This window comes from Condylura cristata, unplaced genomic scaffold, assembly GCF_000260355.1.
Source record: "Condylura cristata isolate star-nosed mole 26May11 unplaced genomic scaffold, ConCri1.0 scaffold00030, whole genome shotgun sequence".
NCBI classification, from domain to species: domain Eukaryota; kingdom Metazoa; phylum Chordata; class Mammalia; order Eulipotyphla; family Talpidae; genus Condylura; species Condylura cristata.
Window position 1 is genome coordinate 17,954,819 of NW_004567131.1, and position 26,121 is coordinate 17,980,939.

Below are 26,121 nucleotides of genomic sequence, written 5' to 3' on the forward strand. Positions count from 1 at the left end.
TAAGAAAATTAAAGAAGAGTAATTTATTCAGTTTATCCTTTCTGCTATCCTACAGCCTTGGAATCATTTACTGTCCTAATCTGTAAAGGTTCAGAAAAGAAAACATGGTGACAAAGTGGCATTTACTTAATAGATTCTAAAAAGGCTTCAGTCAAGGATTTAAATGGTTGCAAATTGTAGCTTGCCATTTCAGTTGTAAGGAGCTTAAGTAACAAAATAAATCATTACAATTTCATATGCATAATTTCTTAAGTGCTAACAAATTCGTCCTCTGAGAGAAGAATCCGCACATAATGAAGTAACCTTTCTTTCTGAGCTTCTTATTTAGGGGATGTTAACCTTTGCCAGGTTAATAAGAATATAGATTATCATGGTAGAACAAGGTGAATCAAATGCTTCCTTGCCTACCAAAATGTTTATTTTTAGCTGGGGATCAACCCAAATCCAGTACATAAAGTTAAGACACTGCTTTTCAGAGAGACTTCTGCTCACCTTACTTTCATGTAAGCTTGACAAACTGATAGGGAGAAAAGCCACAAGCAGCGTATGCGGGACAATGTTGACTGCTTGTACTCCAGAATGTCTTCACTACTGGAGCCCACACTTCCAAGAGGTCTCCTTCCTATAGATAACGTTGCATGCCTTCCCGACTGTCACTAGGAACTAGCAGAGTGAGTAAGGGTTGTCAAGATGCATGCAGCTCCCAGATTGAGCACCTCAGATGGTAAGATGAGTGAGACTCAATTTCTTTCTTGAAGTGAAACTGCTTGTTGATGCACATTAGGAAAATGAGCTGAAGAATTCTGCCTACTTTCATGTATAATTGTTTCAAAATTTAATTAGCTGACTATTCATGGCATCTAGGAGTACATGGGTGAGGTACATGGAGCATGTGTACATCAGTAAATGAGTAGTATGATTAGCGCTAAAAAGTTTATTAGATTTGCCAAAGGAAAAGTGGACTGTAGAAAAAATAAGAGAAAAACGGCTACTTGAGGAAGCACAGCATGGGAGCTGGGTGGGAAGAACTAAATAACAGAAACTATTAAATAAACCTCCCAATTGAAGATGTCAGGTAAAAACCAAAGGCCTCAATCCAAGGCCTGATCTTTGTACCTGCTTGTATTTGCATTAACTTCCGCATGGTCTTGAGTTCTTGGAGAATGGCCTGTAGTGTGGACTGGCAGTTGCAAGTACAGCAGTTTGATCCAACCGACGAATTCACCACTGGAAGTTCTCCTAAGCATGAAAGAAAAGAATGACATATTCCAAACAATAACAAAGTTATAGAGAGGAGAGGGGAAAATAAGGTATCTCGATAGGCTCTTGAAGCATGTACATGAAGTATGTGCAATTAGTATAGAACTTTTCCACAGGAAAACATACCCAGTAATTTTCACAACCTAAGTTTTGGGGTCTGACCTGATCTAATTATCCAGCCTTCTATACTGCAGGTACATGCTGATTCATGGGGGGTGGGGGGGTGCCTGCAGGAATGTGTGTGCATGATGCGTGGCCCAGCAGGCACCTGTTACACCAGGCCACTGCCAGCGACAATACCATACAGATTCACTAGAAACATACTCAGGCACAAAAAATTAGTCCTGAGAACAGGTTTACCTAAAAAAAAAAAAGTCCAACTATATCTAGTGAGTCGCATATGTTACAGGATTCATATTAAGCACTGAATGTCTATTAAAAATAGTTCTGGCTTTAAACATGTTATTTAAAAAACTGAGAACTGGGAACACATTAAAACTTGTAGAACAACAACAAAACAATCTTGTAGGTTGCTCACTGGGTGTGGTGTATACGGGGTGGGGAAACATCAAGGTGCAGGGAGAGTGGATTTAAACGTGATGCAAGAAAGCGTGCTCCCACTTAACAGGGGAGATCCTCCTACATCTTTTTTCCATTCCTATTTCTTATTATTCCCTCACCTTAGTCTCTTTTTCACTGTTTAAATATAATATCTTTGTTTTAATGAAACTATCCTATTCTGTTTCCCTTACATGTAAATGGATATCTTTCTATTGTCCTCAGAGTAAAATGGTACAGTTGGAAAACCACCCGGCAGCACTGCCCCTGGCCTCAGACCTGTGCACACCACCATGAAGGGATCCCTGAGAGAGACGGCCCTCACTTACGTTGTCTGTGGGTGGAAGAGGTAAATTCTATGTCTTGGTCCAATCCTATCTTGTACATTACATGTAATTTAAATGCTGCAATATGCCTTATTTGTAGATACTATAAAAAAGTCACCACAGCAAAAATATGAAATATTTAAAGATAACTTACTGTTTGGTGTAGCACAATTATTTACACTCAAAGTTGTAGCAAATAGAGATGTAACAACTTTAAAATTGCAAATAATTCCAATGAAATACCGAAGTAGTCAAAGGTATCTGTATCTATATCTATATATATACTACATTTCTATTGAAAATGGACAAACACAAAAGGCTATTTTTAAATAAGGTTTGAGGGAATTTATGTTTGTAACTTGCAACATTAATAACATTTTCCAAAGTAAATTTACCATCTTTGTTATATGCTAGAAAATACAGCAGTGTTTACCCCAATACCCCCCTCCCCCGACCCCACTAAAATGGCTTTACTAACTTCATATATGCCTAGGAGCATTTTATTTTCCTTATTGTGTCTTCTATGGCCAGAGAATTGGGGGGAGGGCCTTACAGAGTATTTCTAGTCACTATCCTGAGTACTATTTTTAGCATTTTTAGAGGACAAAACCAACCCTTTTCAGCTTGTTATAAATCATTTTCTAATTTTAAAGAGAACTGACTTTTTATTTTATGGAGGAGTCTTTAAAGAGCCATCTCCCTCTAACCTGGAAAAAGGCCAGAGAGTGAATTTGATATTGGCTTATGTAATATTGAAAGAAAGAGAAGACACCTATCCATCTCTTGTGGTCCCTCACTGGTTCATCAGAGGTCTCTGGATGGTTTTTCATGCCTCTGAATTGGTTATTTATTATAAATTGCATTAAAAAAAACCCTCCAAGAAGAAAAAAATGCATACAGTGATGTAAAAATTATTATAATATTTAAAAATATATATTGAAAGAAAAAAAAACCCTCCAAAAAAGCTTTGTTTTTCTTGAAGGATAATGAATAGGGGGAAAAATCCTTAATTTTTCAAGGAAACTGAAAATGCATCTTTACTTTCTTCTTGTTATTTTGTGAAAACATAAATTTGTACATCTATAATTTATAGAACCAGTAACATCCAGTGTCACTGGATGAAACATTAAAATAACTGGAAAAATCAAGTTTGTTCCTTAAGCTTTGAAAAATAATTTGCTGTTTGGTATTTTGCTTAAAAATTAGAAATTCGCAGTGAGGACATTTTACATTAAAGGAATAATTTTCAACTCTAATGAAGCAAGTTATAAAACATGAGTCACTTGGTTCACTGGCTACAGTGTGAGGCTGAGGGAGGTGTCAATGGGATGACAGTAAGGTCCCTTTAACTATGATTCCTCTGATCAAGAAGAAAAGTGAGGGCATAAGCAAGAGGATAAGACCAAATGGCCAGGAAGTCACTTCAAAGGACAAAGGTGAGCTCTTTCTACCTAATGTTCAGTCTTTTGTGACAATAATTATCTGTATATCAACAAATGATAGCTATAATTTTTTTGACTCTCTACTAAGAAATCATCTGGTCTAATATGGAACTTCCAGTCTTTTCTGCTTCTTAATCTTGTTTTTTTCAGCCCCTTCAACCTTGTCTACTCTGTCTTCCCATTCTTTTAAATTAACTTAGCTAGGAACTGTGATTAAGGGAGGGTATAAAACATACACTGTATTAACTCAAAGAACATGCTGAATTCTTCTAATTGAAACACATTTGGACAAGCCCCCATAAGAGCATTATAAATACTGATAAGGACCAAGCATACCGTTGGAGCTCACAGCAGGGTGGGGCTGAGTCTGGAAGGTTCTAGAGCGGGTGCCATACTGCCCTGAGAATTGCCCGCCTTGGGGTGGTAGCTCATTCCACACACCACGTGAAGGAGGGTGGAGGCTTTGTGGGGTGTCAGCAGAGGAGTTCAAACGCTGAGGCCAGATGGAATCCAAATCCTGGGGTTCTTCCTTGAGTTTTTCTCCTTCCTTACCAACACGCTGGTATATCCTCCCAGTGCTGTCATTCAGTAACCTTCTCATTCCTGTAATTTGTTTTTTAATTTCCATGCTTTCATCTCCTAATGGAAACAAGGCCAAATACAGCACTATTAATAAGCAAGAGGAGAAATAATCCACACCCCCCAAAAAAAATCTTTTTTTGAAAATGGGAAAGATTATTGATTTTGGATGTAAACTTAGAGAAACTTAAACATTCCATGAAAATTAAAGGCAAGAAGAGAAGATCTGAAGAAACTGATCATATTCCTGGTGCTCATCATTTTAATCGCTTTCTGACCAAATTCTCTTATGACAAAAGAGGCTTGTTTCCTGAGTGTGTTTTATCTGGGACGAACTTTCAACTCCCTCTTTGGAAATGTTTTCTGAGTGAAGGTCATAGGAAGACAGGCTGGCACAGAAGGCCATGATGGACTACAGGGACAAAATCCTCTGTGGAATCTGCCACAGTCATTCACTTGGGGTGGAAATCAAGGCAGGGGGTGTGGGTGGGGTTCATCCCCAACCACTCATGCTAGGTGCAAGTCCAGGGAGAATGTGTGGCATCCATTGGGGTGCAGAGCTTTCCCAGGATGGGCTGTGGCACAGGCATAGAGAGGACAATGTAGGAACAGACACATCTGTGGCAAGGAGGAGGTTTTGTCCCTTATGGGGCTCTAAGTCATAGGGGTGATACCCTGGCACTGTGCTTCAGGCCAGGGGTGTCTAGGGCACCTGCTCACTTCAGGCACTGCCCCTGGCCAGCTCTGCCTGGATCAAATCCAGAGCTACCTCTACTTTGTTACTAACTGCAATAATGGAAAAAAAAATTCATTACCTAAAATTTACCATCTTAACCATTTTTAAATTCACAGCTCAGTAAAGTATATCCACAGTATCTCTAGAACATCTGCATTAACTTATCTTTAAGATTCTTTTTCCTTTGAGGTATGTTTTATTTATTTATTTATTTTTAAAGATTTATTTATTTGTGCATACAGAACTGGGGTACAGGCCAGAGGCTCAGGGGCGGCGAGAGGCTTCACCAGAGACAGAGTGGGGAACAGTAGAGGCAGATCAACGAAGTACACTGCTGAGGGGAGCAGCGGGCGGGCCAGGAGAGGTCTGCCGTGTCATGCAGGTCACTTCAGGGGCAGGCGGGAATCAAACTCATGCGGAAGTGGCTTTAGACTCTCAGTGCTGTGCCCCAACCTGCTGCGCCACCAGGGAGGGCCATGTTTTATTTTTTTAAACTAAGATTATCTCTGTGCTACAGTGGGGGTACTTAATAAATACTAAAGATGACTCTAAAATTATGCAAGTATAAAGATGCCAGTGTCTATTAGGTATCTTAACTTGTGTATCAGTCAGTATCACCACAAAGATTAAGAGAAGTGGGTTCCCCCCTTTAATCTGGGTGTTAAAATAAGTCTTATGCCAGGGTAAGAATATACACTCACAATCTATGGAATGCTTGAAACTTAAACCATGAGAAAAGGCCAAGAGAACATAGCTACTAGGAAAAACATAGTCCTTGCAAATAAATTCAGCACATTTAATAGCATGCTGTTTTAATGCACTTGGCATCATGTAAGCCAGATTGTTCTGCAGAACTGGTTAGCTGTATACAGATCTAGGGATTTTGTGCCATCAGGTTAGTTGTCATTTAGTTGCTGAATGAATATATGGACACATCACTGATATTACTGACATAAGGGGACTTTTGTATAGTGCTTTGAAATAAGTGTCTTCAATTTTTTTTTTCAATTTTTAAATAATAAAAATATTGACCCTGTGTTTAATATCCAACATGGGGCCCCTCCTTGGTGGCCTAGTGTTTAAGTCTTAAGCACTATCATCACCGTGGCCTGAGTTCAATCCCTGGCCAGGGTGCAGCAGACCTCTCTTGTCTTGCCCACTGCTCCCCTCAGCAGTGTATTTCAGTAGAACTGCCTGTTCCACTCGCCACTTTGTCTCTGGTAAATCCTCTCACCCCGAACCTCTGGCCTACACTCGTAATTTTTCTATGCATAAATAAATAAATATTCAACACAGTGAACACAGAAATCTAACATGGTGAACACCTAAAAGACAGTGATTTCCAAGTATGCAGTATTGTAACGTGTTGGCTTATGCTCAGGAAGAGAAAAACTTTATAATAAAACTGTTTCTTGTATCAAATACCTGTGAACATTACAATGTAGAAATAATAAATCATATTCCAGATTTTATGAGAATGAATGACCAAGCACAATTTAAATAATGCAGAGCAGGCAAAATTCACACCTTCAAGAAGTCTGTGGAACAGGGTGTGTCTGGAAAAGCGCTGGGAGGATTTCTGAAAGAGAACTCTATGGGCAAATGTGATGTTAAGCAGCAACATCCAAACATACTTTCCTGACTAGTTAACAGCACAATTTGGGCAAGAAGAAGCTTGGTTCCTGCAGGGTTTTTTTTCTCAGCTCTTTGGATCTGGGACATCACACAGGCTCAAAGGCTGTGGCAGACTGATCTCAGGGGGCGCTGGCTGGCACCCAGGACTCCTCTGGTGGAGCTGCCCCTGGCTAAGCCACACTCTGCCGGGTTCTTGAGTCAGTGCCAACTTACTTCTCCATACAAACCCTGACACATCACAGGAAAGGGATACTGTCTTTTTAAAGTTCTGCCTCTGATCTAGTGATTGGATCTATGATAGCTCCTGAGAATTCCTCTTCAGGGAGAGAAAAAAGTCATGACAATTCTGGAATAAACCTTTGTTTCGAAGAACAAATATGAGTTGTCACAATTTCCATTTTATAGTTCTATGCCTTATACCTCTGAAAATTCACAAGGCTGAAAATGCAACTTGGATTTTGCTGTTTAACACCAGATTCTAAGTTGAGGAAAGACAGTAAAAGCATAGAGGGGGATTCTCACTGTAGGCTGCCCCACTGGTGTTTAGAAACATTTCATTGTCCAAAGTCAAAGCAAAATAATCAACAACAAATACAAATACAAATAACAACAACTTGGGAGCAGGGGCCCCGGGGGCCAAGCTGGTGCCGTGAGGGGTCTGCAGAAGAGCAGGCATGGGCCTCACTTGGTAGGGAGCGTTCAGCCTCGGACTGTGTGTGAGCATGTTATGAAGGGCAGAGGACTGCAGCAACACACAAGGCAGTGAGGAGGTTGGAGAAGGGCTAGGCTGAAAGGAAAGTTCTTATAAGAGAGACGGCCAACCCCTGCAGGAATGCTGATGTGTGCGTGGTCTCCGGCATCCTGGGTTGTTTCCTTTAGACAGAGGGGCAAGGAGGGGGCAACACGGCCTGGTGGGAGGCCCCATATCTCAGCTACACAGCCAGTGAAGAGGGCGCAGACGGTAGGAAATGACATCACAGCCGCCTGCGGAAGGAGCTCCTGTGGCGTGAGCTGTGCCCCAGACCTGGTCGCTCCATCTCTTTTCCTGAACAGTAGCTCTGAGTGCTTGGAATTTAAGATTCATAAGAAATTTTCAAGTGATGAACTTTAAACATACAGTGAAGTTACCCATTAAGCCTCATGCCAGGTTTGGAAGAATAACTTTAGACTGGAGATACTAGGTTATTACTCTCAATAATTTTAAATACACCCTCTCTTTTAACATAAGGGTGGTAAGTAATCACTCTGTACTTTAGAAAACAATATAATGGTAAAGCCATGGTATGGCTAGAGCAAGCGAGTTCTACGTGAATGGCAATGACTGTTGGTACCGTGACTTGGGAGAGCGGGGATGGAGAGAGGGACCTCTAGGAGTTTCATCAAATACCTGGCGATTATGTGGGAAAGGGGCCAGGAGTGGTGAAGAATAAAATAACGCTGAGGTTTCTAACTTGGTGATACCACTAGGTGGATACTAATACTAACCAGAGAATTAGGAAAAGAAGGGTGCAGGTGTATGGGGGTATAACGAGTCTCACTATGACAAAGACAATTTAGACAATAAGGAGGCTACTGACGCTGCTGTGGGCAACAGGCCGACGCTGCAGGTCTGTGGCAAGCAGCAGCTGCTCTGATCAGACGCTGTTTATCTCAACACCTTGCTCCTCTTTCTTACCCATGACCAAATCGTACTTGGTAACTCTCCACAAAAGAATGGATTACAAGAATTTTAAAGAACAGAGATAATTCTAGCACCATATTCGATACCAGTCAACTTTTACTACAGTATCATGCACAGTTCTGTACTATTTAGAGGTTATTGAGAAACTTAATGAAAACATTGTGAAAGGAACAAGGGCAAGAAGTTAAAGAAGTTGGGTTGTTCTGTTCAGAAATAATGTCTGTTGAGTGACTTAATGATCTTCAAATACACTATGGGCTATTATAAGTAAGACATTTTCTTTCTCAATGTGGAAAAGACTGGATTGAAACTGTGTCTACCAGGCAGGAGGTTGGGCAACATATAGTCTTAGAACTGACTCTTTTAGGTCAGATGCAAAGTATCTGAGAATATATGCAGATGAAGTGACAATGGGACTACTTTTCCAGTTGAGATGATAACAAAGTTTTAGAAATGGACAGTGGTGATGGTTTCACAATACTGTGACTATAACCTGCGAAAAGGGAAGTGTTAAAACTCCTTTCATTTTTTCAGGTAATGTCATGTTCAAATAAACAGAAAAGAAGGTTTAATTTATCACTGAAAAATATTAAGATGACAAACATTTATACTAAAGGGTCCAAATAGTTTCTCTCAAATATTAGAAGATGGCACGTAGCCATGTTACAGACAGACCAAACTACAGTCTGTCACCTGAGCCCTGGGAGGACAGGCAGGAAAAAAGGAGCATGGGCCTTTCACGCCTGTCTGCAGCTTTCTGTACCATAAGTCTCGAAGCTGAGTCTAAGGCGAAGGGATGGGAAGTAAGCCTCTGTGTTGTGAGAGACTGGAGATGGCACCCTGCTCCAGGCCCACACGGACTTACAGGTGCCATCAAGGTCCCACCTGCCCGAGGACCAAACGCTGTATTTACATGGGATGTGCAAGACTGAGATTCTAACTCAGCAAAAACGGTCTGAAAAGCATTCATTTATAGAACACAGCAACAGATTCAGGTGAGCCCCTCCCCACCAATGCACTCTTAAGTGGGGCCCCAGTAAAGAAAGAATAAAGCATGATTGAAGAGTGCCAGAACCCAGAGTCCTGGGACAGTCTCTGGAGAATTCCCAGGGAACCATACAAAATAATCTAAATGCTACTGAAAAGGCAAGAGGAAAAATGTGGCTAGGAATCATCTCATTGTTTAACTCAGTACCCCGTAAGGCTATGCAGACAGCACATTTACTGCCACATGTCTGGGCACCCTGTAGCTGAAAATTATAGGTGGAAATAAATAGCCCAATAAAACGTGGTATTTACATAGAAAAGACAGCTATGTTCCTTTCAGATCTATTTAGAAAATATCAGACTCATCCATCCATTCAAAAGGTATATTTATTATATTACTACTAATAAGAGATACTGTGTAACTGAAAAAGAAAAAAAGAAAGAAACACAAAATACAGTCTTCCTTTTGCAGAGGTGTGCAGTCAGCATGAGAGACAGCTCTAAGAATGTGATGGCTCTCTTCTAAGGCCTGAAGAGGCATATGGATCAGGGCGGGAAAAGGATGCTTTGTTAATCAATGCTAAGGACAGGACTAAGAATGCCATGGAGTCTAGAAATAGGTCTTCTAAACCCAAAATGACAAAAGGATGTTGAGAAAGCTCTAAAAGGCCAAATGAACAAAGAAATCCCAGGAAATGGATGAAGGATCAGCTGTTCTCAAATGGGCTATCAGGCTGTTTTTCAATATTTCTCTCAAAGACCAAAGAGAATAAACATTTATGAGAGTTTGGGGGCAGAGTTGTAAAAGTGGAATAAGGAACAATTTTCTCTGGTTGTCCTTATGTTTAATTTTAAAAATAAATACAAATCTTGCACTCTGCCCTCACCACCTAAATGTGCACATTCCTGTGGATGGTGGCACAATGCTGGATACCCACAGCTGTACATCTGCCATCTTAAAACTCACTGGCCAGCCTGGAAGGGTGGCTGGACGACAGGAGGTAAATGAAGGGCTGTTGCTTTGAAGTTAGGCTTTTGAATGTCTATGACTGAAAGGCAAAACCAAGAGATATATGATAAATCCTTGGGCTTTGCATAAGTTGAACAAGTGTTTTGGGAATTAAGAAGATGTAATTTTAAACTGGAAGGATTATGGCCAACTTCATGGAAGATATGAACCAGACAATGAAAGATGGCCAACATTTCCGTGAGCACCTTTGGGAAGAGAAAAAGAAGGAACAACACTGAAGGAAGACTGAGAGGGAAAGGAAAACAAAGTGGCAATAGTAAATTGACTCAAGTGGAGTCAAGGTCTGAAAGGGCAGATTATTTTACAATAAATACAGTGCGTTGCCCAAATAATGTTACTTTAGTGAGTAACTCCAAACATCAAGAGATCAGGTCAGAAGCCACCACGTTTTTTAAAAATGGAGCTGAAGAGTTAAAACCCCAAATATGTGGGATGGTCAATGATGAAGAAAAATACTAACAATGGAACATGTAACTCACAAGAGAAATATTTCAAATCTCTTTTATAATTAATGTAGCAAAAATTAAATAATATGAAACTGTCTCCTAATCTGGCAAAGGTATAGGTTTATAAGTCACCCATTTCTGGTGAAGATGTAGGCTCACACTCACCCTCATCTGCTGCTGGTAGGAACATTTTTTGGAAGAAAATTTGGCAATTCCATTTACAAGAACTTACCCTACAGAAAAATCTGAACACGTACAAGGATAGTCACTGCGGCATCCTCTTAGAGTGAAATGTTGGGGACAATCCAGCCATTTATCAATAGAGCATTAGATGAATGAGTTATAGGGTATCAGTATAGTGAAATTATGTATATCTTCACCTCTCTGTAAGGAATGAAATAGGCCTTTTAATATTCATTTGGAGGTATGTACAAGATAAACTGTCAACTCCGTGATAGCTGAGATCATGATTATTTTATTCAATACTGGATAATGAGGGTTAACTACCTGGCTCAAAAAAATAGGCACTGGATTTGTGTGTAATAAATGGACATTTGTTGTAGGGGAAAATGTTGCATAGCCTTAACTATCATAGCTCCATTTTTCTTTTTTGTAACAGAGAGGTTTTTTTCTTTTTTACACGATTTTGAACAGTGGTTAACACTGGAGAGTGTGATGGGAGAGGATCTTTTACATTTTACTTTTTATCTTGTTTTCAAGTTTCAAACAAGAAAAATTAAAATTGTTTTCAACAATTTTAACTTAAAAAGTTTTGAAATGAATATGGGTTACTTTATTGGGTGGGTTACTTTTTGTAATAAAAAATAATCTGGAAGAATTACATGCAATGTTTTCGTAGTGGTATTCTAAAGCTGGTTTCAGCTTTGGACACAGAAATATCTTCTGTAGTGCTACCCAAAGGGCAGGAGTATGTGATAGGTGTCCAAAGATGGCAGCAAAAGAAAAATCAAGAAAGGAAGTATTGGAGGGTGGTGGATTTTGCAACCCCTGGTGCAAATGCCTAAGATTACTTTCTCTTGAAGTTCATTACAAGCTATGCATTTTTGAAAGTAAGTACTAAAATAAATAAACAAACAAATTCAAACAATCAATACAAGGAATTAAGTAGGGGGAGAAGTATTAAAGTTACATTTATTGGGGCCTCCCTACTGGCATAGGGGTTAAAGTCTCAGTGATTCCAAGCTATCACCAGCCACTGAAGCATTAGTTCCATCCCCAGCTGGGAGATGACCCCCATGGTGCAGCAGACCTCTCCTGTTTCTCTCCTATTTCACTCACTGCTCCCCTCAGTAGTGCATTTGGTAGTGCTTGTTCTGCTCCTCACTGTCTCTGGTGAGTCCTCTCACCCTCATACCACTAACCTCTAACTCCCATATCTCTGTCCTACACCCCAGTTCTTGTATGCATAAATAATTTTTTTAAAGTTACATATATTCAGCATGTATTATGCACCAGACCCTCTAGCAAGCACTCCATCTAGGTTTAATCCTGAGGACAAGAGGTTGAAATAATATCATTCTACCCAGAAGAAAATGGACATTCTGAGGCTAGAAATTTACCTGGATCCATTAGATTCCAAGGCTTAAAAGCTTCACTATTCTACTCGTTCAAACAACTCTACTCATAGAACAATCAAGCTTTCTGTCTAGGAAGCTGTCATGTCATGTGCTGTTTGACCTACTAAGTAGTAGCTTCTCCATCTAGTTATATTAACACACCTGGTGGGAACAATGAGTTCGTTGCACCAAGCCTTCTTTATGGATTCCAGCTATTTCAACCAAGGAAGAATACAGCTGAGCTATTTCCTTTTAAATTGGATACTAGTTCAAGTGAATTCTATTAGTTCTATAAAAGCAAAGGATTAAAACTTGGAAAGAGTGGAGTAAGAATTTGTGTTCATGAGTCTGTGAATCATATAGCAAAAGTCTTCAAAGGCTGACAATAGGCATAGGAAAAATATAGCAAGATTGTAGATTAAGAGCTGCACCCAAGTCTCTTGAGTAGTATCACAAAATCTTGCTTTCATTCAGGAGATAAAATGTTCTTATTTACTGTCTAGAAAAAGACAATCCTTTTCAACAGAATTTGAAATGCTCACACTCTGGCCTTCTATACAGAAACTTCTACAAGGATCCTACTACAGATATGCAAATCTTCCTTTTTACTGAGAAGTAACTTTATAATTCTATGTCCTGGATCAGCCTGAGCGTGGTTAAACACTGGCTGTATTATTTTCCTATAGTCATTTAAAATTTTTAAATATTCCAAGTTAAAGGCACATGCTGTTGTACAGTTTCATCTTTAATGTAAATTATATTAATGATATTGAAAAATGGATCTCATTCACATGAACTTTCTTCCAAGGATCTCAAGAAACTGTTACGTTTGGGTCCAGAGGTATAGGGAGAATGGCAGTCACCCCAAGTCTCCGGTCAGTGAGACTAGTGGGAAATGTAAAAGATAAAACAATAACAGCTTGAATCAGTGGCTTCAAAACATTTTTGACCATGGTTCACAGTAAGGAATATACTTTTCATGATGACCTAAACACATTCCCACCTCTCTCCCCTCTTTCTCTCTCACACACTATACACATAACTGAAACAAGTTTCATGAATTTATCCTTCCTGCATGCAATGGACTTGACATCTCCTAATCCATGTCCTTATGAGTGTGATCATTACTTTTGTGCCTACTGTGGTTAGTCTCGGCCATCTGCTCAAATTGATTCCATGACCCATTTATAGGTCACAACCACTAGTGTGAAAAAAACACTGTAAATGTCCAAGTTTTTAGCAGTCTTCTAACTCTCCACACTTTTTCTGGATCTGCCTCCTGTCCTTCCTTTGAGGACTCCAGCTCCTGTTCCCCTAAGGTGCTCCAGACCCATACCCCACTTGGACATTTCAAAATCTTAAAATCGTGTCCAGAAGTAAGTATATTTTACAACAACCATCTCAGACCCTTATGAAATAGTAGCAACTCATGTCCAACCTTGAAACCTGTATCTTAATTCTTTCCCCTCCCACTCACAGCCAATCAATCCTGCTTATTATAGCTTCCAAATTACTTTTGCATCTTCCCACTTCTCTCCACCATCCTCCCGTGCCCCTGTGTACATTACCATTTAGTGGGGCAACTGTCAAAAGCCTTTAGTGTGGCTCCCCTCCAATCTACATCCCACCCCAAATTTAGAGATTGTATTTCAAAATACAAATCAGATTACAAGACATACACAATGGAACACAATGCTTGGGGGCTGAGACCCACCCCCTGCCACAACTTACCAGACCCTCTGGTGTGGGCCCCTTATTCATCTCTCTAGCTTTGGCTGGCTCTTGCCACATCTCCTTCTTGTTCTAAACTGGTGGCTCTCAGGTCTGGTTGCACATTAGCACCACCTGGGCAATGAGTTTTGGGCATTTGGACTGTTTCCATGTCTTTCCAATTATAAAGAAGGCAGCAACCTCCTGGGCAATGTTTTAAAGCTACCAGTGCCCCTGCCTCTCTTTGGAATGTCTAAACCCAAATCTAAGTGATGACTGTAATGGATAGCCAGAGGGCTCTGTGCTTTAGGGGTAATTCCTGATCTCCACAAATCATTAGTTCACGCTCACACTTCTCCTACAGGTGTCACAGGTGACAGTCCTTTGCTAAGAGGTTGGATGAGGCCCTGTTCTACATTCACTTTAAAATCTATCATCTCCCTGTCCTCACATAGTGAATTTTGAATTCTTGTAGCTTGGCACTAATGGCTGCTCAGTAAGTATCTAGGAAATGAATACCAAGATAAGTAAGTTCTTGTACCACTTCATAATGGGAAGCGACAGTTGAGAGCTGAAAACCAACATTACCAATGTGTAAGATGTAAACGAACAGTAGTCACTTCTGTGAAAGACACTGTCTCATTTCTGTGGCACATGTGGGCAGCAAGCAGAGGCCATGGGTGCTCTGCTCAATCACGTGTCCATCGGAAAGCTTTCCCAAAGGAACTTATCTCACCATCCCCCTCTTTCTAGCTCAGCAAAAATGATGGACAGGCGCCTCCCTTATTGGACAAATGAGAAGACAAACTGGTTGACCAAAGTGACCAGAGTAATAAAAGGAAGCAGATCAGATCTGGCCACAGCCTACTGATGCTGCTCCAGGCACCAGGCTCTCCCTTCTAGAGCAGAGGTAAAGAGTGGAACAGCCAACTTACAGAGACTGCCAGCGCTAACGTCCTGCAGAACTCTTTCTCCATCGTATTTCACATGGTGCTCATGAAGGTGCCCATTAAAGTCTTGCGAGTAATTGAAAAAATTATATATGTGCAATGAGAATGAGTTAATGTTAACAGAAGAACCTTAACTTCTGCATCTCCTGACTTTTTACTTTTAAGTTGTACCTTAACTTTGCATTTTTGTGGGGTTCTTTGCATTTTATATGTAGGTGTAAAGTCATATTTGAGATATAATTCCATTAGCCATACAAGCAACTTCATAGGCTATTATGTTGCATCAACTTTTTCTGTAAAAATAAATTGTTAAGGATATTATTCCTGGAACAGAATAAATTCTTGGAATTACTGAGTAACTTATGTACCATACTACTGTTCCAAGAACACATTACTTATTTTATCATGACAAAGTAAAGTTATTAATCTTCTGGCTTCCATTTCAACAATGAGAAATGCAGTGAGATGCACAGACACCTGCATTACATTTCAGCTCCACTTTATATCATCCATAAACATCTCTGCTTTGGACACCTCGTCCAAACAAATGCTCACAGAAGACTCTAGGTAGCGTTTGATTTTATGAAACTATAAAAGTTCCTTGCTGTTAATTACAGAGACAAATGTCTCATCACACATTTGGTTACCAGATAGCATAATTAGTTTTCGCCATTAACCTTTCAGATATAAAATTTGATTTCCAAGTTAAAAAAACACTGTAAGGCCCTTGGAACTCAAATAACATAGTCTATTTGTACATGTCTGGGGAAAAAAAAAAAAACCACAATACTAAAAAAAATTTTATGGATTTTTATTTACAAGGATATGGATTGTCTGGAATACTGAAAGAAAATCTGTCTAAACTTCTTAATGATTTTAAAGTATATGTTCAAACATGCATGTAAATAAGCCATCCTTTGTATACAAAAGGAGGCGCGGCAACCTGACCGTGACTGGAATGTGTCCTTTGAGCCCCCCTTTTCTGTGAGGTGATGCAGCTAGGTTGAACCACACACCTGTTCCCCTTCATATGGCATCTGTGAGCGCCTGAGAAGGGTGTCCTGTCTGTGGTAATATGATCAGTTTCTTCTGCTCAAAGCTAAATGACCCACAGCCTTGGCCTAAGGACCATGCTCCAGATCACATATGGGCTGGGGGGGGGGTGCATTTTTGAAGATCACAATGACCACATGGGGTGCAACCAACACTTATGTATATTTATATAACATTCACAGGGTGGGATGGAGACCTCGTACAGTGCGCCAACAGTCTAGCACAAGAAAGTGTCTTCACTCTACAATGACTCTGCTCGAGTCAAATGATAATCTGCCAAGAAATGACCTTTTAACATGATTTCACATCGTGCTCATTTGTCTATTCAAAAAGTTAAGAGCGCCAATTCTGTGCCAAATATTATGTATTAGAAAAACGACACAGGTAAAGAACGCAGGCTGAGAATCAGGGGTGAACAATCTAGAGGAGACGAGGCTGGGAGAGGTCATCAGGCGGTAGCAGTCACTCCCGGCAGAGGCCGGCAGAGGGACAGTCCCAGAGGCGCCTGCACATCTGCCCTTGACTCTGCAGGACCCGGGGGAGGAGGGATGTACACACAAGGCCAGTGGTGCATCCTGTTTCAGAGTTAAACTTTAAAAGGGAGGCATGCCATTAACTCAGTGAAGAAGAAAAACTACATGATGAAAAACAAACATTCAACTATAGTGTTGATGTATTTTGCCCCGAGAGGTGATGTCCACTTAGCTACTTTGAAGGTGAAAGACATGTACATTACAGAGCTAGAATAGGAGCTTAGAGTTGAACAATAAGGTTTCAAAATGGCTGATTTCACCCCTTTACTTTCAATTTAAAACTGGACTCCTCTCATTCACTAAGCATCTGTGGTCATGAGTCGTGAGACGAGCATGACACTGGGTGGTAAGGACACAAAGATGATCCTGAAGGTGGCTACAAGCCAGCAGGAGGGACGAGGTAAGCTAGCAGCACCTTAGCTCTGACCGACGCTGCAGGATTCTGTGGAGGGACTGATGTGAAGAGAACCCAACAAGACTGCCTGGAAGAGGTAACATCCAGTTGGAGTTCTTCGGGATAAGAGACCAAGCCAAGGAGAGGCAGGAAGGGCACAAGTGTGCGCTCCCATCAGAGGGGCGCATGTGGGTCACATGGGAAGAAAGAGCCTGGCCTAACAGATAGGAAGCAGGGCCCACTGCAGGAAGGAGAGTGATGGCTAATGCTGAGAGGGGAAGGCAGTGTTAGGCATGAGCTCGAAAAGCAGACAGGTGGCAGGCAGCGCATGCAGGTCAGGTGTAGGAGGCTGGTCCTCACCTAAGAGAAGGTGTTCAGGCAGGGAGCGACCCACGCTGTGCACTTTCCTCTAAGGAACCCAAAGGCATCCTCTGAAAAAATCATTGCAGTTTGGAGTTTGCCCTTGCCCCCCACAATTATATTCATTTCCAGGTAGTGCTCCCTCCAAAATCTGTTAGAAGAATAACAGACTTGCTGTGTAAACGTCCCTACATCTATTTTTAACACAGATGCAAAACACACTGTTCCAAAATCTTTATTTTATCTTATAGATGGTCATATTATTTTCTTCCAAAAGTAAAAAATCCATATTCCCATGGGAACCAGAGAAACTAAATTGTTAATACATCCCTTTAGATTCTGTCCTTGTGGAGGTTTTGTTTTAATGATCTGGTCATAATCAGTGTAGGTGAAGCCAAACATCACAACGCATCACACATGTTACTTTGCAGGCTCGCTGTGGTGCCACACAGGGCCTCTGTGAGACCCAGAAAGGGCCACCCTTCCCCAGACCCCGCTCTCGGGAAGAGGCACTGCCCAGCAGCTGCGCGTGGGAGCCTGCTGTTCCCCAACGTCCGGAGTGGCTTAACACCTGGCTCTATTTTCTTAAATTAGGCAGGGAAACTTGCTTCACATGGAACCCGAGTACTAGACACTTCCAAAATCGGTGTCCAAGCATGTCACTGTCGCCATGAGCACCTCTATCAGGCGCTAACGTCACAGCAGAATTGGGAAGCAGCAGAACACGTCATACTTTCATTTGGGTTTTCAATGTAGAGCTGGCTGCCCAAGATTTCACTTTATACCTCACAAGTCAACATCAGAAATACCAAATTTCAGCACCGATTCAGAGCATTCCCACAGCTTCTTCCAGTTAAATGAGGCATATTTTAGTTTGGCTGTTGGCACAATCAACAAAGTCAGGATCCTGGACAACAGCATCCAACATATTCATGCACTTAAATAACAATGACTTGAGTACCAACAATGGTGGCTAATACCAGGTGTGCTAAGTGAAAGGCAATCATTCCCAGCATAAAATCAGGAAGTCAGGTTACATTTGCTGTGAGGTCTCAGAATTTACATTATGGGAAATGGTGCGAAACAACCACAATTCAATGTGGTAACTGTTCAGGTTTGGGGTGGCTTGGGAATAGTTTGCAGGGTGACCTGGAGCACAGTAATGGCAGGCACAAAAATAAGTATTAAGTAGTACACGGTAAGCACCAGAGAAGAGTGACGTTATTATTTAGTGCTAAGGTGTTCAGAAGAAAAGATAACATCTAACTCAGAAGGAGTGGGTGAAGGGGATAATAAAAAATAAAAACACAGCCTTTTCAACTTTTGAAAAAGTGTTTTACCAGATAGGGAATGTTGTCTGGAATCTGCTGAAGGGGCATATTTAGGGCCAACATGATTATTTCATTAGTGAAGATAAAGAAAACTCTCAGGAGTTTTGTTCAAGCTATTGTTAAGCTGAGAGTCAAGCCAAGGTTTTCTGACTTCTCCCTAGTCTCCCCTATAAGTGGAGGACTTCCAAGCCCAGGGAATATTTGAATTGTGCTTTAGAACCTAACAGGAGAGACAGGATTATAATAGATGGAGTGCGGAAATGCGGGACAACCTGTAGAAAAGAATGGAAGAAAGAATGGGGAGAGGAACTGAGGCCAGACTAGGAAGGCAGGAAGAAGAACCAGAGTGACACAAGCAAATGTTTGTAGGACAAGAGGAGACAAGAGGAGACAAGAGGAGAGAGATGAGGGGGAAAGGTAAGCTAGAAACACAGCAGGCAGCAAAGCGAGGAGGGAGACGGGCTTCCTCAGAGGCGCAGCAAAACAGACAGAATGTGGGTGGCCAAGTCCAAATCTGGGCTCTTATCTACAAGCTGCACGACCTTAGGCAAACTGGCATTTCCAAAGACTCCCCCCTCCCTCCACGTCTAAATAGGGAAGCAATAATAGGTTCTCAGAATTGGTGTAGGGTTAAATGAGGTGCAATACGGGAATCATAACACCTAAGTTACATCTGGCATAGTGGTGGTATGAACTAAATGATTAATGAAAGCGTGAGACGGTGCCTCTGAAACTAAGCAGAAAGCTGTATGCATGAATGACTACGCTACAGAAACAGACTTAAATGTTCACTTATATTCAAAGAAGCGTCAGTGCTCAAGTTTCCTTAAGAGGCCTTCTCAACGTTGACTTTGCTTGTAATTATTTTTGAAATCATTTCTGGACTTACAGCTATGCTTTTAGTGCTGTATGAAACCTAGAAACCATCTAGACCGGAGGTCTTTATATCGTGATGAGGGCACTTTAGAAGTTCAACAGAGACCCCAGAGGTGTGAAAACACAGGATTTGGAACATGGTACAAGGCACACGGGGTCTGTCTCCTCCATCTACTTCTAGAAGCCTCCCTCCCCTCCCACCTGCTACGCATACTGGGGTTCCACATGGGGGTGCACTGAACAAAGCTACTTGCTGAACTCTGGCAGATGGTTTTGAGGGCATGGTAAACCATGGTTTGTATTCGGTTGTCACTGAGTTTTAATTTGTAAACTCCTCAGATTACTCATCTGTAAAGTTGTAATAATAAAAGCTTTCTTAGGACAGAAACAGGATAACATACAAGGTTCTTAGTGCAGTGTCTGGGACACAACAAGCTCTCCAGAAATGGCTCCTACTCTTACTGGTCACATTGCTGACCTCAACAACTTGGTCCTTTATTTTATTTGAGACTGCTTTTCCCTCGCGGAGCTCCAGTCACAGGTTTGGTAAAAACTATTAAGAAGAACAGGGACAGCCATTTAACTCCAGATAAAAAACTATCCCCTCCCCCCATTTTATATATGGAACACCTACTTTTCATGGGGGAGAATTATACTGTGATGGGGGGCTAACTCTTTTAGTAGGTATGAATTTTTCAATTTGGGGGTATATTCTAGGGACCCTGGTGAGGGCAGCTACCATCAAAAAAAGTTGGAGAAAAGAGATTACAAAATTCAAAGATCTCCACTCTGTTCAAATGATATGGCTGCTACATCTTGCTCCTCATCTCCTGGAAGTTGTGTAACTGAACTGAATGTTCTAAAAAGAACAACTCAAATGGGGCCTGGCACATAACTGGAGGTCAACAGACAGTTGTTGAGTGAACAGGTACATGATACTGAAAATGAACATTTCAAAATTATATGCTATAATAGTAGATAATGAAAAAAAAATTAATGAAATTTTATTAATGCCTGTATTATGGTGGTGAATAATAAGTTAGTCATCTCATTAAGATACTTTCTAAAAGTGCCACACCATAGCTAGACTCTCCTGGATGATACTTGAATTTGCCTCAACACAATAGAGAGAAAAGATCTTTGGACAGGTTCTTCTATTTATGAGCGAGTCCCTTAACCCTGACCTTCAGTTACTCATCTGGGTAACGGGGATAACAACACCCACCCCAACTACCTCACAAGGATACTATGAAAGCACTAGGAGATGACAGATGTGAAAGCACTTTCTAAATTATCAAGCGCAGCCCTCTCTTTAAGTGAGGCCATGATGACTCTCACCCCCTGCCATGGGGCACAGCACCCCTCCACCTAGAACCCCCTGCAGATTCCGTCTGTCCGAATCTCTCCCACAGTGCAAGGTCTTCCTAGAGCTCGCCCCTCTACTCCACATTTTATCTTTCCCTTCTAATTCTGCTCTTTCTCGCCTGACCTAACGATTTGTCATTTAATTAACTTTGTCTCAGATGGCTGCACTGGGATCCCAGCTATGGCACTTGCTACTTGCCGACCTCTGGCAGACCACTATCTCTATACTCCTCTATAAAACAGGATGACAATGGTGCCCGCAGGTCTGCTGTGAGAGGAAGTGTGAAGTACTCAGCTCAGTGGTGTGCACACAGCAAGTGCTCAAACAACTGTGGCTGTTATGACTACAGATATTCACCCTCCCAGTTTGTGAATTTGTCCTGTTTTCCCAGCTAGACCTTAATCCCTGAGAGTAGAGTTCTAGTCCTGTCTATTTTTCTGATTAACCCCCACCCCACTCCCATTCCAGGGAAGTGCTAAGTTCATTTTCTCAAAAAGGAAGGAAACAAACAAAAAACACCTACTGATTCTACAAAAATTGTTTTTCATTTAATACTGTTCAAGTTGTTATTGTGATCCCATTGCAGCCAGCTTGAGAGAGTCAATGCAATGAACCTCTTCTGAACCTGTTAAATTAAAAATGTGTGTAACTCCCCAAGCTTGCAGCCAAGTCGTTCACACTATTGAGCTACCCTATCATGTTGGATGTGCCACACCAGACAAGTCTGAAAATACTCCAGAGAAACAGATGTGGGAACCTCAGCCAAATTCTAGAGCACCTTTTCCTTCCTGAGACATGAATTTTAATCTTGTAGGTTTAGGCACAATCAAAGCAACAACTTCTATTTGAACACAGACAATCCTGTACAACGTCCTAGGTGTTATAATACATCCTATAACATGCATTAAAGGTGAAACAGTTTTGGTATTTTGCTCACCAACTCCCTTGGATGCCATAAATCACACAGAATTCCACACCATAGTAAGTACTATTTTGGACAGACTTGAGCAACTTATAATACAAACATGATTTAAATCTATGTTTTGACAAGAGTATTATAAACTAAAAAATGTCCACTTTATGAATTGTCAACAACAAAATTCTTAATTTCATCTGTTTTCAGTAACTATTCCCAACTGCTCTAGCAATTATGTTTGTGTAATCACTTGTTCTCCATTAATTTTTTAAAATTGATCCAGAGATCACAAAATAAATTTTATTTGGAAACCACATTATACTTTCCCCAGAGTGAGCAAAAGATCACATTTCACACTGTTCCATCTTTTGCCTCTTGATGGCTAAGCCTTGACCAGTCATTTCACAAGCTTATCCCAAGCCTGGGTTTTCATGGATAGTCTCTTACTCCTGAATTCAGTCTGGGAAAAGGGAAGCAACGCCATCTGTCCCTGTCAAGTGTGTTTTCCTATTTCATCCCCCTTCTGGTATCCAGCATAACCTACCGTCTTGGTGTCCTTACTTACCATCTTCCAAGTTCACAGCAGAAAACTGCTTTGTTGGAGAACAACTAAATCAAGGACACCATGTTCCGCTTTTATGATAAATGTAAATTTTCTACTAGACGGCAAATTCTTCATTTCAAATAGCTAAACTGAGTGGTACACAGATACAGAATTCCAGCTTATCAAGTTTAGGAAACTGAAAATACAGAATTTCAATTAAGTGTAAGAAACTAAAAGGGGCACAATCCAAGAATATCCTCCTCGTGGGTCATATCATTTCATTCGACTATTAACCCTTCGGTTTTAGTTCTCTTAAGAGGTGCTGCGAGTAGCACTGGCTTCTGTAATATCCTCTCCTTGATGGAAAGATCCATGTGGCTTCAACAACTGCTTGTGTGAGAAAGGCTATAATTTCCCTCCTCTTTTACCTCTGTTCTCAGAGTCCTTTGCATCCCACTCTTTCTCCCCAAAGCCAGAAAGAGCTGCTAGTGACAGAACTCTACACATTGGCTCTCATGTTGTTTTAATTTACTAACCGTGATCTGAGCAGCAACCTTGCTTCCTTAAGCACTGCCAAACCTCCCCAGGGGTATGGAATTCTGGCTCTCTTAAATCACTCCCGCCCAAACTTTCTCATTCTCTGCATCTTTATATAGCATTCAGCTCTCTCCCGCGACTACAAGGGGTTGCACAGGTGCTGAGGATGGGTGAGACAGAAGCCAAATACCACTACTCCTAGTGACAAAATTCTAAATCAGTTCATTTTGGGCTCATGGTCTGCAAAAAATTAATTGCACATGCAATTAATGCAAGATCCTTCATAAGGTTATATGTACCAAAAACTATACATGGCAAGAGTGACCACATTTTGGGCCACCTACTTCTCCTGCATGCAATCATACTTCTTGGAAGGCATTAAAGAAGCTGCTTTTGCTCTCCTTGTCCCCAAGGTAAGTTGGGAATGAGGATGTAAGAGCAAAGCATGGCTATTCTCTCTGACCAAAACTCTGGGTATGAAATGAACACAAAGCCAGGAAAATGAGGAGTTGCTCAGTGATAACTAGTACTATCAAGAGGTGGTTAGGCAGACAATCACACTTTTATTTTCTGTACGGTTTTTGACTAGATTTAATTTAATTTTGTCATGGCAGGATTAGCAACCAGGCCACAGAGGTGAAGGGACATTATAATAAGACAGCACATTAATCCTCTATCCCACCCAAGGCAGAAGCAAACCAAACAAATAGCAGCTTCCTGGAAATTGAATTTCTGTTATCCAGATGTCAAAGATGTAATACCCCAATTACACAAACTATTGCCAGTGAAGCATGCCAGCGAATATGCAATGTAAATGGGGTGAGCGCAGAGCGACAAAACTGCACAGTCAGCATCTGGCTCTGGGAGTGAGTGATAATTAGCACTGTGTGTAGACACTAATAAACATTTATGTCTGAAATTACAACTTTTAGCAATGTTAATAAGGGATATATTGGCAATCTGTAAAATAAAAGGTCTTGAAAAGAATGTCATACATTAAGCAATGGCAGACATTTCCCGTTCTGGCACAATCTTATTTTTTTCCCCCTAATTGCAAATGGTCACAATGTTTTGCTGAGAAATTAATTGACATAGGAACCTACCTAAAAAAATGGGTTGTGTCTCTTTGGCCTCCCCATTAACATCGTTGCTGAATTCTGAGCTCTTATATACCTCATGGTGATAATCTGGATGAGAAAACAACCGAAAATTAGAATTCTAAAGACCTGCAAGATATGAATAAGCAATAAGACCTAAAATTTCCTTATGTATAGTATATGTAATTGATATTTCAATAAGAACTGATCAATCACAGGGTTGGTAGTCAATACATATAACTTTGTTTACTCTGAGGAAGTATACAAACTTGAAATATTACTTTGACTTCAGAAAACAGCTTTGCTTTATCACAGTTTCACAGTAAATTTGGCAACTGGTTCCAATTAGTAGGTTTCTTATCTTTCAAATGACAAATATATTGATGAGAAAAAGAAAATCACAGGCCAGGGGAGGATTCCAAATTTATCTCCACAACCCATTTTCATAAGTATATAGATAGTAAACTTTAGAATTACCTGGAACTCTGTTATGTCAGTTTACCCAGAAAGATCCCAATCTTTAAGTAGCTTACAGGGAAGCACATATGAAAAATACTAATCTGTCATTTCAAATATGACATAATTTGGATAAGGAAGCAAGTTCTCACCTTTCACACAAGTACATCTTTTGCACTAGCTGCTGTACTTTAATATGTTGTGACTGTTTATTTTCTAAAATGCACCGGCTAAGCAGAGGGGGGTGGGGGGGACGTGAATCAGACCCATACTTTTTTTTTCAGGAGAAAGAAAAAATTGCTGTTAGATAAACTTTAAAATATGTTCTTATACGCTCCTAATATAGGCTACCATGCTTTGTCAATGTTGTGTTTCTAAATGTAGGATTGTGCAGGTTTTCTTCCCAACAGCTTTTTCATTTCTTTTTTTTTTTTTTGGTCTTGGGCTCACAGGACAAGGTCTACAACACAACTCTCACTATCAAGATAGAGCAGCAAACTTCCTGAGGTCATAAGTAAGAAGGCAATCCACAATCCTGAATAAATCAGATACACTAACAGACCAGTCACATATGGAGTGACTTCTAAAGTACAGATGACAGCGCAATCAACACTGCTGGGAAAAATTTACATAGAAGGAGGGAAGAGCCAAATATTTTGAATACATAAAACTATTTCAGGCCTCTTTCATTAAACAGTAACCAAACTAAATCAGAGGAAACAGACAGGAATAGCCAATATTAAAAATGTCTATTAGCAAACCATTTTCAAACCAACTGAAAGCAATCTTTACCAAATCTACATCAGTGTAGCTTAGCTTAGCAGCTCTATTACTTGGTATTGCCTTCTCATTTTCATCAGCTTCATGTGACTTCTTCAGGTTGTTAAAACACTAGGCTTGCTCTCAACTCTGATGGCAATGCTAGATAAAACCATCAGGAAAAGTGGACAGGTTCTGTGGTTTGCTGTTGACCTCAAATTGCTTCAAAGAAGATATTTAGATTGGGTGGTTCTAAACTCCTTATCAGAACTTGGGATTTTTACAGGGGGGAAAAAAAAGTCACCTCTCTCTAATTTAAGGCGACCAGTGCATTCTGATAGACATTTTTCTATCTGCCTTTACATTCCCATCTTTTTTTCAAAGTCAAGTCAGGAAAATAAGGGCTCTAACAAGTAATTGAACAGAGAAGACTATCCAACTTTCTCCTCCCCTGATAAAATAAACCCAATCCCAAAGACTACGGTGCACACCTGTTAAATCCTGAAGAGCTGACTGGATTTTTTTTTTTAATGATACTTATCTGACTGATAAGCGATGTGTTCTAAAACACCTTTCCAACCCCGATCACGTCTCTAGAAAGATGTTGCATGCCAACAATTCTTATTTGGGCTTGTCCACCTAAGAGCTCCTTTCTCGTTCTTAAAAGAACCGGCACCACCTTTCCCCCTTCTCTTCGGAGGGGGGGAAGAACCTGACCCCACAGCCATTGGTCGGGCTCCGCGTCCGCACGGCCTGATGGAGAGCCAGTGCTCCCCCACCCCCCAACCTAGCCACAGGAGTGGAATACCAAAGAAGGCTGTCCGCTCCCCAAGTGTCATTGTTTGCTAATTTCCTGACGTGCCCTCCGACTTGTTTACGTTGAATAACCTCCAGCCTCCCCCGAACAACTTTCCTCGCCGCCCGGCGTGTGCGGCCGCGGCCCCCCACGGGTGGGGACTTTGGGGGTCCCGGAAGCCGGGAC

General features: G+C 40.9%; 1 protein-coding gene across 2 annotated transcripts in view; it reads right to left on the minus strand.

Annotated features, from left to right (window-relative positions):
- Nucleotides 1–24,032, minus strand: part of BEND7 (BEN domain containing 7) — a 69,290-nt gene extending 45,258 nt beyond the window's left edge. Inside the window, exons 1-3 of one of the 2 annotated variants that reach the window (XM_012731232.1) lie at nucleotides 23,931–24,032; nucleotides 3,923–4,225; nucleotides 1,117–1,239 (exon numbers count right to left, since the gene is read on the minus strand). In XM_012731232.1, the coding sequence (XP_012586686.1) occupies nucleotides 1,117–1,239; nucleotides 3,923–4,214 (415 nt within the window). In that variant the 5' untranslated portion in view covers nucleotides 4,215–4,225; nucleotides 23,931–24,032. The remainder of the gene's footprint in view (nucleotides 1–1,116; nucleotides 1,240–3,922; nucleotides 4,226–23,930) is intronic. The other variant, XM_012731233.1, reaches the window with a different exon arrangement.
- Nucleotides 24,033–26,121: the final 2,089 nt, after the last annotated feature.